Source organism: Hemitrygon akajei, unplaced genomic scaffold (assembly GCF_048418815.1).
Source record: "Hemitrygon akajei unplaced genomic scaffold, sHemAka1.3 Scf000033, whole genome shotgun sequence".
Lineage (NCBI taxonomy): Eukaryota > Metazoa > Chordata > Chondrichthyes > Myliobatiformes > Dasyatidae > Hemitrygon > Hemitrygon akajei.
In genome coordinates, this window is record NW_027331919.1 from 9612936 (window position 1) to 9627160 (window position 14225).

The window sequence follows — 14225 nt, forward strand, 5'->3', positions numbered from 1 at the left end:
CCTGTCAGCCCAGAGACAGTGACGTCAGAGACACTGAGCAGGACCTTGAAACCAGCACAAGTGAGGCGACTGCCTGTCAGCCCAGAGACAGTGACGTCAGAGACACTGAGCAGGACCCTGGAACCGGCACAAGTGAGGCGACTGTCTGTCAGCCCAGAGACAGTGACGTCAGAGACACTGAGCAGGACCCTGGAACCGGCACACGTGAGGCGACTGTCTGTCAGCCCAGAGACAGTGACGTCAGAGACACTGAGCATGACCCTGGAAACGGCACAACTGAGGCGACTGCCTGTCAGCCCAGAGACAGTGACGTCAGAGACACTGAGCAGGACCCTGGAACCGGCACAAGTGAGGCGACTGTCTGTCAGCCCAGAGACAGTGACGTCAGAGACACTGAGCAGGACCCTGGAACCGGCACAAGTGAGGCGACTGTCTGTCAGCCCAGAGACAGTGACGTCAGAGACACTGAGCATGACCCTGGAAACGGCACAACTGAGGCGACTGCCTGTCAGCCCAGAGACAGTGACGTCAGAGACACTGAGCAGGACCCTGGAACCGGCACAAGTGAGGCGACTGTCTGTCAGCCCAGAGACAGTGACGTCAGAGACACTGAGCAGGACCCTGGAACCGGCACAAGTGAGGCGACTGCCTGTCAGCCCAGAGACAGTGACGTCAGAGACACTGAGCAGGACCCTGGAACCGGCACAAGTGAAGCGACTGCCTGTCAGCCCAGAGACAGTGACGTCAGAGACACTGAGCAGGACCCTGGAACCGGCACAAGTGAGGCGACTGCCTGACAGCCCGTAGACAGTGACGTCTGAGACACTGAGCAGGACCCTGGAACCGGTACAAGTGAGGCGACTGCCTGTCAGCCCAGAGACAGTGACGTTAGAGACACTGAGCAGGACCCTGGAACCGGCACAAGTGAGGCGACTGCCTGTCAGCTCGGAAACTCATTAAACACGGAATTGTCAAGTGCCCAACAGGGTGTGGGTGAGTGAAACATGAGGGTGATGTGTTCGCGGAATGAGTTGGGAAGTGGGTAAATGTGATTCCTTGTTGGATCAAGGAATCTTGATTGGTCAGAGAGAGGAAAAGTGTGGGCGTGGTGCATGCGGTGTAGTGTGGCACCGGTTACCGCACTACAGGAAATGTCCTACGTGTTCTGAGGATTTCCAGGATGTGTATCGGAGGAAATACAGCTCTCCGGATAAGAGAGAATTTCCAGGATATGAGTTATGGGAAATGTATTTGCCAAGATAGAGAGAGTATCTCTGGAAAGCGACAGTCCCAACATTTATTGCCCATTTTAAACTGAAATCGGTGAGTGGATTGCACGGTGGGAGAGACAGGTTTCTGGTGAATGGGTTCCTTCTGGGAACGTCTAGCCCAGCGCATTGATGGGTCGGTTTTTTAAGGCCAGTGTTGGAGATTAGGGCAAAATGCTTGTTTCCAGCTTAAAGCAGGTAAACACTGAGGTTCAAGACATGACTGGTTTGTTGAGTTGGGTGAAGCAGTGGAAACAAGCGATATTTGAGTTTGTGACTACATTCTCATTTTATATTCACAGAGACAGAGTTTACAATCTCTGACCTCCTGGCAGAGGGGGGCGAGTATCGACTGTACCAACTGACCAAGTTCTACAGGGACAGACTCAAACATGCAATTGAAGAAAAAGTTGAAAGGCTCGGTTGGATGCTGACAAAGGAGGGACATTTCAGTAGAGAAGAAAATGAGGTGAGTGTATTTAGTGTATTGTCACCGAACTGTTGGTATCAGAGGGAATAGTGATCGATATTAATCTCTGCACGTTCTAGTTGTTCTACATGGCAATAGAGACTTTGATCTGTGACTTGACTTCGGAAGATCTGTTTCAGGTGGAGTTTAATGCTGTTAAGTGTGAGGTGCTATATTTTTGTAGGACTAATCAAAGTAGGACAAGCATGGTAAATGGTAGGGCATTGAAGAGTGCAGTATGACTGAGTGATCTAGTAATAATGGTGTATAGTTCCATGAAGGTGGAATATCATGCGGATAGGGTGGTGAAAAAAAGCTTTTGGTATGCTGGCCTTTATAAATCAGAGCATTGAGTACAGGAGTTGGGAAGTAAAGTTAAAATTGTACAAGGCATAGGTAAGGCCAAATTTGGAGTATTGTGTACAGTTCTCGCCATCGAATTATAGGAAAAATGTCAACAAAATATAGAGTGTACAGAGGAGATTTATTGGAATGTTACCTGTGTCTCAGCACCTAAGTACAGAGAAAGGTTGAACAAGTTAAGTCTTTATTCTTTAGTGCGTTGAAGTTTGAGGGGAGGGGGTCTTGATAGAGGCATTTAAAATTATGAGGGGATAGGTAGAGTTGACGTGGATAGGCTTTTTTCCATTGAGAGCAGGGGAGATTCAAACAAGAGGACATGAGTTGAGAGTTGGAGGCAGAAGTTTAGGGTTAACACGAGGGGGAACTTCTTTACTCAGAGAGTGGTAACTGTGTGGAATGAGCTTACAGTAGAAGTGGCAAAGGCAGGTTCAATATTGTCATTTTAAAAATTGGATATGTAAATGGACAGGAAAGGAATGGAGGGTTATGGGCTGAGTGCAGGTCGGCACAGACTGTGTTACTGTGCTGTAATAGTCATATCGTTGTATGACATAAGTGCAAGGGCTGCATATCTGGACTATTGAAGAAGCATTCAGTCTAAAATTAATTTTGCATCTTATCAGCACCGTCGGTCAAACTCACCTCAGCTCATTAATCCGGGATGAATATTAAGCTGTGAGATTCGCCATGTCTGTCCATCTACTCCACAATAAATTAATTGTTTGCTTTTATAGAAAGTCACTGAACTGACAGAAAAGGGAAACCGGACAGAGAGTTCCAGACTCTTCCTCAGTTTGGTGAATGGCAAAGGCTCCCGGGCCCGGAGGGCGATGTGGGAATCCTTTCTGATGTGGAGGACTGAGTTACCGAAGTTGGACAGGATACTGAGGGAAATACAGGAGCTCGGTATGTTAAAAACACGCACTGAACACAAAGGCACATTGAACTAAATAGTTGTAATTATTTTAGTTCTGTTTTCATGAACTCTTTTTTTTTATTTAAACAGGTCCTGACCCAGAGGAATACGTAAACATCGCACAAGGGTTGTCTGAGTTACCCACTGAACTGACAGGTGAGTGATGAAATGCTCAGTTCAAACCACATCTCAAATGTTAGACTGTGACTTGGCAGAAGCTGGGAACGAAAATCAACCATTAATAATTTGCTGATCTCTGGTTTCAGGTTACAATTCAGATCATCTCTCGTTGAAGCCTGAACATTGTAAAATGTATTTTTCCAGCTGTTCCAGCTGTTAATGTATTAATCCAGCCCTTGTGTCTCTGAACCCTCCACTCCGGGTCCTAACGCTCTGGGAATCCCCACACACCCCAGACAGGCTCCTGACACACTGTATGACCCAGTCCAGGTGACCTTTCTCTCTTCAGACCTTTCAGGTTCCGAAGCACCTTCTCCTTCGTAATAGCAGCTGCACTCAATTCTGTCCGCTGATGCTCTTTATAATTTGGAATTCTGTTAGTGACTTCCACAGAGTATGTCTGACATTTTCTTTTCACCCGTTACTAAATCTACAACTTCATTTTCCAGCGGTCCGATATCAACCCTCTACTTTTTTTACTCTTTATATATCTGGGAAAGAACAAAAGAAACACTTTGTTATCCTCTCTTATGCTATTGACCATACCCTCGCATTTCCTGCACATTCATGTATCTCTTGGAGCATCTATAACATAGTTGCCTCCAACACGACCCAGGCTGTAAATTCCAGGCACACACCACTCAGTGAAAAATCTGCCCACATGTACTCTAAATTTATCCCATTTCAACTTTACCAAATGTCCTCTGCTATGAGTCATCAATCCCAAGTTGAAAGTAAAATACAGGCTCTCTACCCCAAATCTTATCTCTCAATCTTAAAAACATCAGACAGATCTCTATTCTAACTCCAGAATAAACAATCCAAGTTTCTCAAACCTCTACTTGCCTCACATGGCACCGAATCCAAGCAACATCCTGGTGAACCTGTTCTGCACCCTCTCCAATCATCCCCAGTGCTGGACAATAAGAAGTGAACACAATACTCTAGATGCTCCCTAAAACCATAAGACTTAGGAAGATAATTAAGCCATTCAGCTCAGTGAATTTGCTTCGCAATTTTTCTTAACCCCATTATCCTGCCTTCTCTGAATGCTGACGCTCTTCCGAATCAGGAACATCTCTGAGTAAAGAGACCCCCATTTCCAGCATGTTCTGTTCCTGTTTTGACACCATTGGTGTTTGCAGTGGACACCTGTGACTCCCCAGTGTGTAGCTTTGCCAAAATGCACATTGTCCTGCTCTCCATATTTCCTCACCAGGTCAGCAATAACATCGTCTGTTAATGATGCAAACAATGCTTTAAATATAGTGAAATATTGTAACTGAAGTGCAGTCAGGATTGCAATAGGATATCAGGGGAATGTTCACCTTCATCAGTAATTAGTGTCAGAATATGAGGATTGGACATTTTTCTGAGACAACCATCGCTGTTAGTTCCTGTGTCTGTGAACAGAATTTTACTTTCTGTCCTAATATCCATCGAAGCATTGAATTAATTCATATAATCTCAAACACTGAATATTGAAATGTAGTTATAAAGTTCATTGTCAGTTGAGCTAGTTAACATTTTGAATATGTTTTTGTTCCCATGAAGATGTTCAACAGAAACACAAGGAGACTCTGCGGGCACAAACTGAAACTCTGAGAGTGAACACGATCCTAATGAGGGAGAAGGTGAAGGTTTTCCAGCTGGATGATCGATACACAAAGCTCACGGTCATTTCTACTGTTCGAGATCGGAGACTGGTGGAACACGAGCTGCTGGCAAGAGGAAGAGACCACGAGGATTATAGAGAGAAACATCTCCGTAGAGCGTTAGAAAAAATACAGACTGTTCAGTTATTCCACAGCAGTTTTTCCCGTAGTAAATCCAAATCTGGGAGTTCCGCAGCAGTAGCCGGAGTGCCAGGAATAGGGAAAACAACAATGGTACAAAAGATTATTTATGACTGGGCCGCGGGGAAAATATTCCAACAATTCCAGTTTGTCTTCAGTTTCAAATTCCGGGATTTAAACTCTATTAACTGCAGAATAAACCTGAGGGAACTGATTCTGGATCAGTATCCCTACTTTGGGAATATCCTGAGAGAGGTCTGGAAGAACCGAGAGGGATTGCTGTTTATATTCGATGGTTTGGATGAGTTCAAGCACAGAATTGATTTTGCGGACAGTCGGAGAGATACAGAACCCAAGCACCAGTGCCCAGATCCCGAGTGGTGGTGTGAAGTGTCTGACATAGTGTACAGTTTAATCCAGGGCAAGCTGCTCCCAGGGTGTTCAGTGCTGGTGACTACCCGCCCCACTGTGTTACATTTCTTGGAAAAAGCGAAGATCGGTGTCTGGGCTGAAATCCTGGGATTTGTTGGTGAGGAACGGAAGGAATATTTCATCAAGCATTTTGAAGATCAGACGGTGGCAGCAGCTGTTTTCAAACACGTCCAGGAGAACGAGATCCTGTACACCATGAGCTACAACCCCTCCTACTGCTGGATCCTCGCTCTGGCACTGGGCCCCTTCTTCACACAAAGAGTCAGGGACCCGCAGCGAGTTCCGAAGACCATCACTCAACTGTACTCCTACTATATTTACAACATCCTGAAAAATCACGGCCGTGAGATTGAGAGCCCCCGTGATGTGTTACTCAGGGTGGGTCAGATGGCCTACAGAGGAGTGTTCGAGAAGAAGATTGTGTTTACAGATGGAGATTTGATCAACTACAATCTGCAGCCTTCCCAGTTCCTGTCCGGGTTCCTGATGGAGCTTTTGGAGAGAGAGGATTCTGCCCAGAGCGTGGTGTACACATTCCCACACCTCACCATCCAAGAGTTTGTAGCTGCAGTCGCACAATTCCTGAATCCACATCCCGGGGATATCCTGAAATTCCTCACTGAAGCCCACAACACGACAGATGGGCGATTTGAGGTATTTCTCCGTTTTGTTGCTGGTCTCTCCAACCCAATGACAGCTCGGGGCCTGGAGGAGTTTCTGGGTCCATTTCCTCATCAAACAACCTGCCGGGTGATTGACTGGTTGAAGAACAACGTTAAACACCAGAGTAGATACACGGGTGACAGTGGTAGAAGGAGACTCCTGAACACATTGCACTATCTGTTTGAGTCTCAGAATCGTGGACTGGCTCAGGCCGCACTGGGATCTCTGAAAACACTTTCACTCCGTGGAATGACACTGACCCCGGTTGACTGCGCAGTCCTGTCTCATGCCATCGGACTGTGTAATACAATAAAAGATCTCAACCTGGAGGAATGCAACATTCAGTGTGAAGCAATCCAGCGGCTGGGACCCGGGCTGCACAAGTGCCAGGAGTTGAGGTAACTTGATGTATCTGTCACTAAGAACTGTGAAACTGTTCCATTGTGCAGTTTCAAAGTAAACGGATTTGGGTAAAACTGCAGTAAATCAGATTGAGATGAATTGTGACAAATGCCACCCCCCTTCATCCTGTGCAATCACTCTTCCCCATCCCACTTTTTCCTGTTGGATTTCTCTTAGCCATTACCCTTCCTCTTGACAGATTTCTCTTCCACACCCGTATTCCTGCTGTGGGATCTCTCTTACCAACCCCTTCCTCCTATGGGATCGCCTTTACCCATCACACTTCCTCCTGTGGGATCTCTCTTCACCATCCCCCCTTCTCCTGTGGGATCTCTTTTCCGCTACTCAATTCCACCTGCAGGATCTCTTTTCCTCATCCCCTCCCTCCTGTGGGAACTCTCTTCCCGATCTCCTTCCTCCCATGGCATCTCTCTTCCTGATTCAGCTTCGTACTGCGGGATCTCTCTTCCCCATTCCCCTTCCTCCTGTGGGATCTCTCTTCCCGATCCCTTTCCTCCTGTGGGATCTCTCTTCCCTATCACCCTTCCTCCTGTGGGATCTCTCTTCCCCTTTCTCCTTTCTCCAGTGGGATCTCTCTTCCCCATCCCCTTCCTCCTGTGGGATCTCTCTTCCCCATCACTCTTCCTCCTGTTGGATCTATTTTTACCATCCCCCTTCCTCCTGTGGGATCTCTCCTTCCCATTCCCTTTCTCCCGTAGGATCTATCTTTTCTATCCCCCTTCGACCTGTGGGAACTCTGTCCCCATCCCACTTCCTCCCCTGGGAACGGTCTTCCCCATCCCCCATCCTTCTGTGGGACCTCTTCCCCATCCCCCTTCCTCCTGTGGGATCTGTCTTCCCCATCCCCCATCCTTCTGTGGGATCTCTCTTCCCCAGCCCCTTCCTCCTGGGGGATCTCTCTTCCCCATCCCCCTTCCTCCTGTGGGATCTCTCTTCCCCATCACCTTCCTCCTATAGGACATTTTCCCCATCCGCCTTCCTCCTGTGGGATCACTCCTTCCCATTCCCCTTCCTCCCGTAGGATCGCTCTTTCCTATCCCCCTTCCTCGAGTGGGATCACTCTTCCCCAAAACCCCAACTCCTCTGGGATCTCTTCTCCCCATCCCACTTCTTCCTGCGGGATTTCAATTCCTCATCCCCTCCCTCCTGTGGGATGTTTCTGTCTTTCCAGTCCCCCATCCTCCTATGGGATCTCTTTTCCCCATTCCTTTCTTCCTGCAGGATCTCTCTTTCCTATCCCCCTTCCACCTGTGGGAACTCTCTTCCCTATCCCCCCATAACTGTGGTATCTCATTTCCCCATCCCATTTCCTACTGCGCGATCACTTTTCCACATCCCGCTTCCTCCTGTGGGATCTCTCTTCCCCATTCACCTTCCTGCTGAGGAATCTCTTTTCGCGATCTCCTTCCTCCTGTGGATATCTCTTCCCCATTCCTTTCTTCCTGTAAGATCTCTCTTCCCCATTCACCTTCCTCCTGTGATCTCTTTTCGCGATCTCCTTCCTCCTGTGGGATATCTCTTCCCCATTCCTTTCTTCCTGTGGGATCTCTCTTCCCCATCCGCTTCGCCATGTAGATTTCTTTTCCCGATCTCCTTCCTCCCGTTCGATCTCTCTTCCTGATCCAGCTTCCTACTGCGGGATCTCTCATCTATATGCACTTCCTCGTCTGGGATGTCTCTTTCCCATCCTCTTCCTCCTGTAGGATCTTGCCTTCCCATTCCCCTTGCTCACGTAAGATCTCTCTTTCCTATCCCAAATCCTCCTGTGGGATTTCTCTTCCCCATCCACCTTCCTCCTGTGGGATCTCTTTTCCCCAGCCACTTTCCTCCTGTGGGATCTCTCTTCCCCATTTCTTTCGTCCTGTGGGATAGCTTTTGCTATCTTCCTTTATATTCCTGGCTAGCTTGCGTTCATACCTCATTTTTTCTCCCCGTATTGCCTTTTTAGTTAAGTTCTGTTGTTCCTTAAAAACATCCCAATCATCTGTCCTCCCACTCACCTTAGCTCTGTCATACTTCCTTTTTTTTAATGCTATGCAATCTCTGACTTCCTTTGTCAACCACTGTGGCCCCTTTCCCCCCTTTGAATCCTTCCTTCTCTGGGGATGAACTGATTTTGCAAATTGTGTATTATTCCCAAGAATACCTGCCATTGCTGTTCCACTGTCTTTTCTGCTAGACTATCCGTCCAGTCAACTTTGGCCAGCTCCTCCCTCATGGCTCCATAGTTTCCCCTGTTCAACTGCAACACTGACACCTCCGAGCTGCCCTTATCCTTCTCAAACTACAGATAAAAACATATCATGTTATGGTCACTACCTCCTGATGGCTCCTTTACTTCAAGATCGCTTATCAAATCCTGTTCATTACACAAGACTAAATCCAGAACAGCCTCGGCCCCGGTCGGCTCTCGTAAAAGCTGTTTCAAGAATGCGTACCGTAGGCACTCTACAAACTCCCTATCCTGGGGTCCAGCACCAACCTGTTTCTCACAGTTCACCTGCATGTTGAAATTCCCCATCCCCCTTCCTCCTGTGGGATCTCTTTTTCCCCATCCATTTCCGCCTGTGGGATCTCACCTTCCCATTCCCTTCCTCCTGCCGGAACTCTCTTCCCCATCGCCTTCCTCCTGCGGGATCTCTCTTCCACATCCCCCTTCCTCCTGTGGGATCATTCTTCCCATCCCCATTCCTCCTGTGGGATCGCTCTTCCCAATCCCCTTCCTCCTGTAAGATTTCTCTTCCCAATCACCCTTCCTCATGTAGGAACTCTCTTCTCCATCCCCTTCCTCTTGTGGGATCTCTCTTCTCCATCCCCCAACATCCAGTTGGATCTCTCTTCCTGATCCTGCTTCCTACTGTGGGATCTCCCTTCCCAATACCCCCAACTCCTGTGGGATCTCTTTTCCCCATCCCACTTCTTCCTGCGGGATCTCTTTTCCCCAGCCCCCTTCCTCCTGTGGGATCTCTCTTCCCCATCCCCCTTCATCCTGTGGGATCTCTCTTCCCCATCCCCCTTCATCCTGTGGGATCTCTCTTCCCCATCCCACTTCCTCCTGTGGGAACTCTTTCCCCCATCCCTTTCCTCTTGCGTCTTTCCATCCGTTCCCTCAGATGGGGTCGCTTCCTCCATCTCCCATCGACAATTCCCGATTCACAAAGCTTCCTCACTGTGGGGCTATATCACCTTCAACCCTGCCCCTTCTGACACTCTGCGGTCATTAACACTTTTCTAGCCAACGGAGAACGAGACAGAATATGTGGAGTTCACAGGGTCACAGCAACAGACTAAATGACTGACATTGGGTGAATACCCTGGAGCTGGGCAGTGAGGGACATTGACCATGATGGGAACTCCGATCAGTGATTTACGGAAGGGTTTAATGTTTCCTGATATATCCGCTTGAGAGAATTACCCTCAGACACACGGTTTGAATTACTTTGTTCATCAATTTGTCTGTTTGTGTTTAGACTTGGGAAGAATGACCTGGGAGATTCAGGAGTGAAACTGGTGTTGTCGGCTCTGGGGAACACGGAGTGTAAAATACAGAAACTGGAGTAAGTACCAGACTGTGTGAGATTGTGTTTACAATCACTAGGTGTCTGACACTGAACATTAATGTGATCAGTAATACTGTTACTGATAAACACTGGGGATTTGTACCGTCTCCTGTCTCTCTGTGTCCTTCACCCTCACTCTCTCTCATCTCCAGGCTGAACAATGTCGGTCTCACAGATTCTGGGGCTGAGGATCTCGCCTCCGCTCTCAGTACAAAACCATCACTAACGGGGCTGGACCTGGGTGGTAATGAACTGGGAGATTCAGGAGTGAAACTGGTGTCTGCGGCTCTGGGGAACCCGGAGTGTAAAATACAGAAACTGTGGTAAGTTCCAGACTGTGGGAGGTTGTGTTTACAGTCACTGGGTGTCTGACACTGAACATTAATGTAATCAGTAATTGTGTTACTGATTATCACTGGGGATCTGTACCGTCTCCTGTCTCTCTGTGTCCTTCACCCTCACTCTCTCTCATCTCCAGGCTGAACAATGTCGGTCTCACAGATTCTGGTGCCGAGGATCTCGCCTCCGCTCTCAGTAGAAAACCATCACTGACGGAGCTGAACCTGAGTGATAATAAACTGGGAGATTCAGGAGTGAAACTGGTGTCTTCGGCTCTGGTGAACACGGACTGTAAAATACAGAGACTGTGGTAAGTACCAGACTGTGGGAGATTGTGTTTACAATCACTGGGTGTCTGACACTGAACATTAATATGATCAGTAATTGTTTTACTGATAAACACTGGGGATTTGTACCGTCTCCTCTCTCTCTGTGTCCTTCACCCTCACTCTCTCTCATCTCCAGGATGAGGAAGGTCGGTCTCACAGATTCTGGGGCCGAGGATCTCGTCTCCGCTCTCAGTACAAAACCATCACTGATGGAGCTGGACCTGGGATACAACTCTCTGACAGACGGATCTGTTCCCGCTCTCCGCCACCTCATACTGACCCTCCGGAGTCTGGAGCGGATCGAGTGAGTGTTTGTGTTAATGTTCAATGTGATAAAATATCAGTGGATCCGCGGGATTTCTGGTGATATTTGTCTGTGAGTGTTGTTGAAACATTAATCCCGGTCCCCTGTTACAGACACCGTTGTGTAAACTGTTTATTCCATCTTCATTCTCCCATCTGTTTCAGGCTGTGGAACAATCGGTTCAGTGAGACCAGGGGGAAGGAACTGAGATCTCTGCGGGGAGTCAGACCCGGACTGGGAGTGTGGATCTGAACATCTGAATGTGTGAACATCCCCGTCCGCGGGATGGAGCCGATTCCCCGCCCTCCCCTTTAACTTCCCCTCCCCTTTAAATCGCGCCCTTACCTGAGTGGCCGCGCGCCGGGGTTAATTCCCAACGGTTTTAACGGAACTGGCTCCGGTCTCGAGATTGGCGATATCGGAAGCGCTCCCGCAGTGACGTATTTCCGCCCGTTGTCCAACGGCGCCACTTCCGCCGGATGTGCCGGTTCGAGACTCTCCCGCGTGAGACCCCGGGGAATTACCCGGACAGGAGGAGCCCGGGGGTCCGGGGCTCAGTCTGGGACACCGGTGTCCCGGGAGAGAATCCTTTTGCTGCCTTTGCTGAGGACGGTACATTCGGCTGTCTGGCCGATATAATGATGTTAAATTGACAAATCCCTCGGCAATGGCCTCGGATCCGCAGCGATGCTGGACACGGACCTGAACTGTGATTTTTTAATCATCGCTAACGCGATGCAGAGTGACGGTGAGAGACGGGACTGATTAATCTACCGGTCACCCGTTATCGCCGGTCAGTTAATTGTGTGTGACTGTGAGCGAGTCAGGAACAGTGTGGCGACCCACTTTCTGCGCAGGCGCACCGGGTCACAAATAGCCAGGGATTAAATGCCAGCCCCGTGAATTTTGAATAAACTAGTCTGGAACAGACTTACCGACTGCGTGTCGTTGTCTCTAACTCTGCATGTAGTACATCGCTACAACAGCTTATTTATTCCCGCAACTCAGCAGCTCACATACTGTTTAATTTGTATTGATCATGATGAAATCAATAAACCGCTGTAACTTCCTGCCTTGGTGTCCGACTTGAGTTTTATTTGAGGTTCCTGCTGCCCGCCCCCCAACCCTGTGCACTGTAACAGTGGGTCGGAGCTCATCACACTGACATAGTCGCGTCTCAGCTGACGAAGGTCGGACATTCCCGGGGTCAAATATAGAGTGAATCTCCCTCCACACGGTCCCATCACACACTCCGGGGGTCAGGCACAGAGTGAATCTCCCTCCACATCGTCCCATCACACACTCCCGGGGTCAGACACAGAGTGAATCTCCTTCCACTCCGTCCCATCACACAAACGAGATCCCACTCCTTGGCGTTCTCTCTCACTGTCCGTACTCCTAACGGGTCGCCTTCCCTCCCGTCCACTCACACAGGCCTCGCTCTCTATCAAAGACCATCTTTTCTCATTCATTCCCACCACCCGCAATCCTAACGGGATGCACCTCTACCTATTCGCTGCCATCGTCCGAGCACCGTCTGCATTCCAAATAGGATCCACCCCTTCCCATTCATTCTCACCGTCCGCATTCCCGATAAACCCTACCCCTTCCCATTCACTGCTTCCATTTGCATTCCTAACGGGACGCACCCCCACCCATTCGCTCCCGTCGTCCAAACATTCCAACTGGATCCCACTCTTTCCCTTTCACTCCCAATGTGACCCACCCCTTCCCGTTCGCTCCGAATGTGACCTACCCATTCCCGTTCTCTCCCCATGAGACCCACCTCTTCCCGTTCACTCCCAATGGAACCCAGCCCTTCCTGTTCACTCCCATTGTGACCCACCCCTTCCCGTTCACTCCCAATGTGATCCAGCCCTTCCTGTTGTCTCCTGATGGGACCCAGCCCGTCCCATTCACTCCCAATGGGTCCCAGCCCTTCGTGTTCACTCCCAATGGGTCCCAGCCCGTCCCATGCCCTCCCAATGTGACCCAGCCCTTCGTGTTCACTCCCAATGGGACCCAGCCCGTCCCATTCACTCCCAATGGGTCCCAGCCCGTCCCATTCACTCCCAATGGGACCCAGCCCTTCCTGTTGTCTCCCGATGGGACCCAGCCCGTCGAATTCACTGCCAATGGGACCCAGCCCTTCGTGTTCACTCCCAATGGGACCCAGCCCTTCCTATTCACTCGCACCATCTGCCTTCCAACGAGACCCCTTCCAGTTAATTTCCAACGGGTCTGTCAACCTGGGAATTTGGGTGGACGCCGGAATTCCGAGTTTAACAGAACACGGGGCTGCGTTTACGGAATTTGACGAGAACGCCGATGGTTTAACGGTTATAAGGAGAGTCGAGGGTCGAGTGGATGTCGACGACTTTGTAAAACTGACGAGGTTCTGACTTCTGGCGGAGATGGCGGAAATGATAAGACTTCAGGAACTTCGGCACGCCTTCCTGAAGCTGCGGGGAGGGGTGTGCGTCTGAGAGAGGTTTATGGTTTCCGTGTCCCCGGGCTGAGTGATTCCCTGTGTCCACATAGCACATTCTCGGTTAACGTGGCCGCCATGGATGGAGTGAGGCGCTGACTTACACTGGCCACAGTCGCACACAGAGTCTATGGCGAAGGAACATGCGGTGCCCTAGGATGCATTCCCGGGATCCAGTGTGTTACTGATTGTAATAACAGTTCTTTAATTTGTGTTTTATGTCGTCTTTGGTATTGCATATATGTTTTAATTCTAAAAACTGTCGTTAAATGGAATGATGTGTATATCTCAGATATTCGCACATGGATGTGGGTTTAGGGGAGGAGGGGTGAGGGGTTTGGGTGAAAGAGGAGTGATGGGATGAGGAGTGGACTGATAAGACGTGAACATAGCGAAGTCACTGATTGAATAGGGGATGAAAAGGGGAAGGGCGGAAGTTCCTGTCACAAACTGCTGGCCGAAGTAGATAAGATAAAGGCGGGGTGAGGAGGACTGAAACGACAGGAAGGGTGCGGGAGTGATGGAAAGGGGAGGGAGGGGAAGTGCTGGAACGGGGAGGGAGTAGAAGTGATGGAACTGAAAGGCAGGGGAAGTGATGAAACGGGGCGGGAGGGGATGTGATGGAACAGGGAGGGAGGGGAAGAGATGGGACTGGGACGGATCAGGACTGATAGGATGGAGAGGGAGGATAAGTG

The 14225-nt window shown here is 49.3% G+C and overlaps 1 protein-coding gene across 1 annotated transcript; it reads left to right on the plus strand.

Moving 5' to 3' along the window:
- The first annotated feature begins 890 nt into the window (after positions 1–890).
- LOC140719906 (NACHT, LRR and PYD domains-containing protein 3-like) lies at positions 891–12096 on the plus strand. The gene is made up of 10 exons (XM_073034832.1): positions 891–993; positions 1571–1737; positions 2835–3006; positions 3107–3172; positions 4751–6485; positions 9981–10067; positions 10223–10393; positions 10549–10719; positions 10875–11042; positions 11207–12096. Exons 2-10 carry the CDS (start codon positions 1696–1698, stop codon positions 11292–11294), a joined length of 2700 nt encoding a protein of 899 aa, XP_072890933.1. The 5' UTR covers positions 891–993; positions 1571–1695; the 3' UTR covers positions 11295–12096.
- The last annotated feature ends 2129 nt before the right edge of the window (positions 12097–14225 follow it).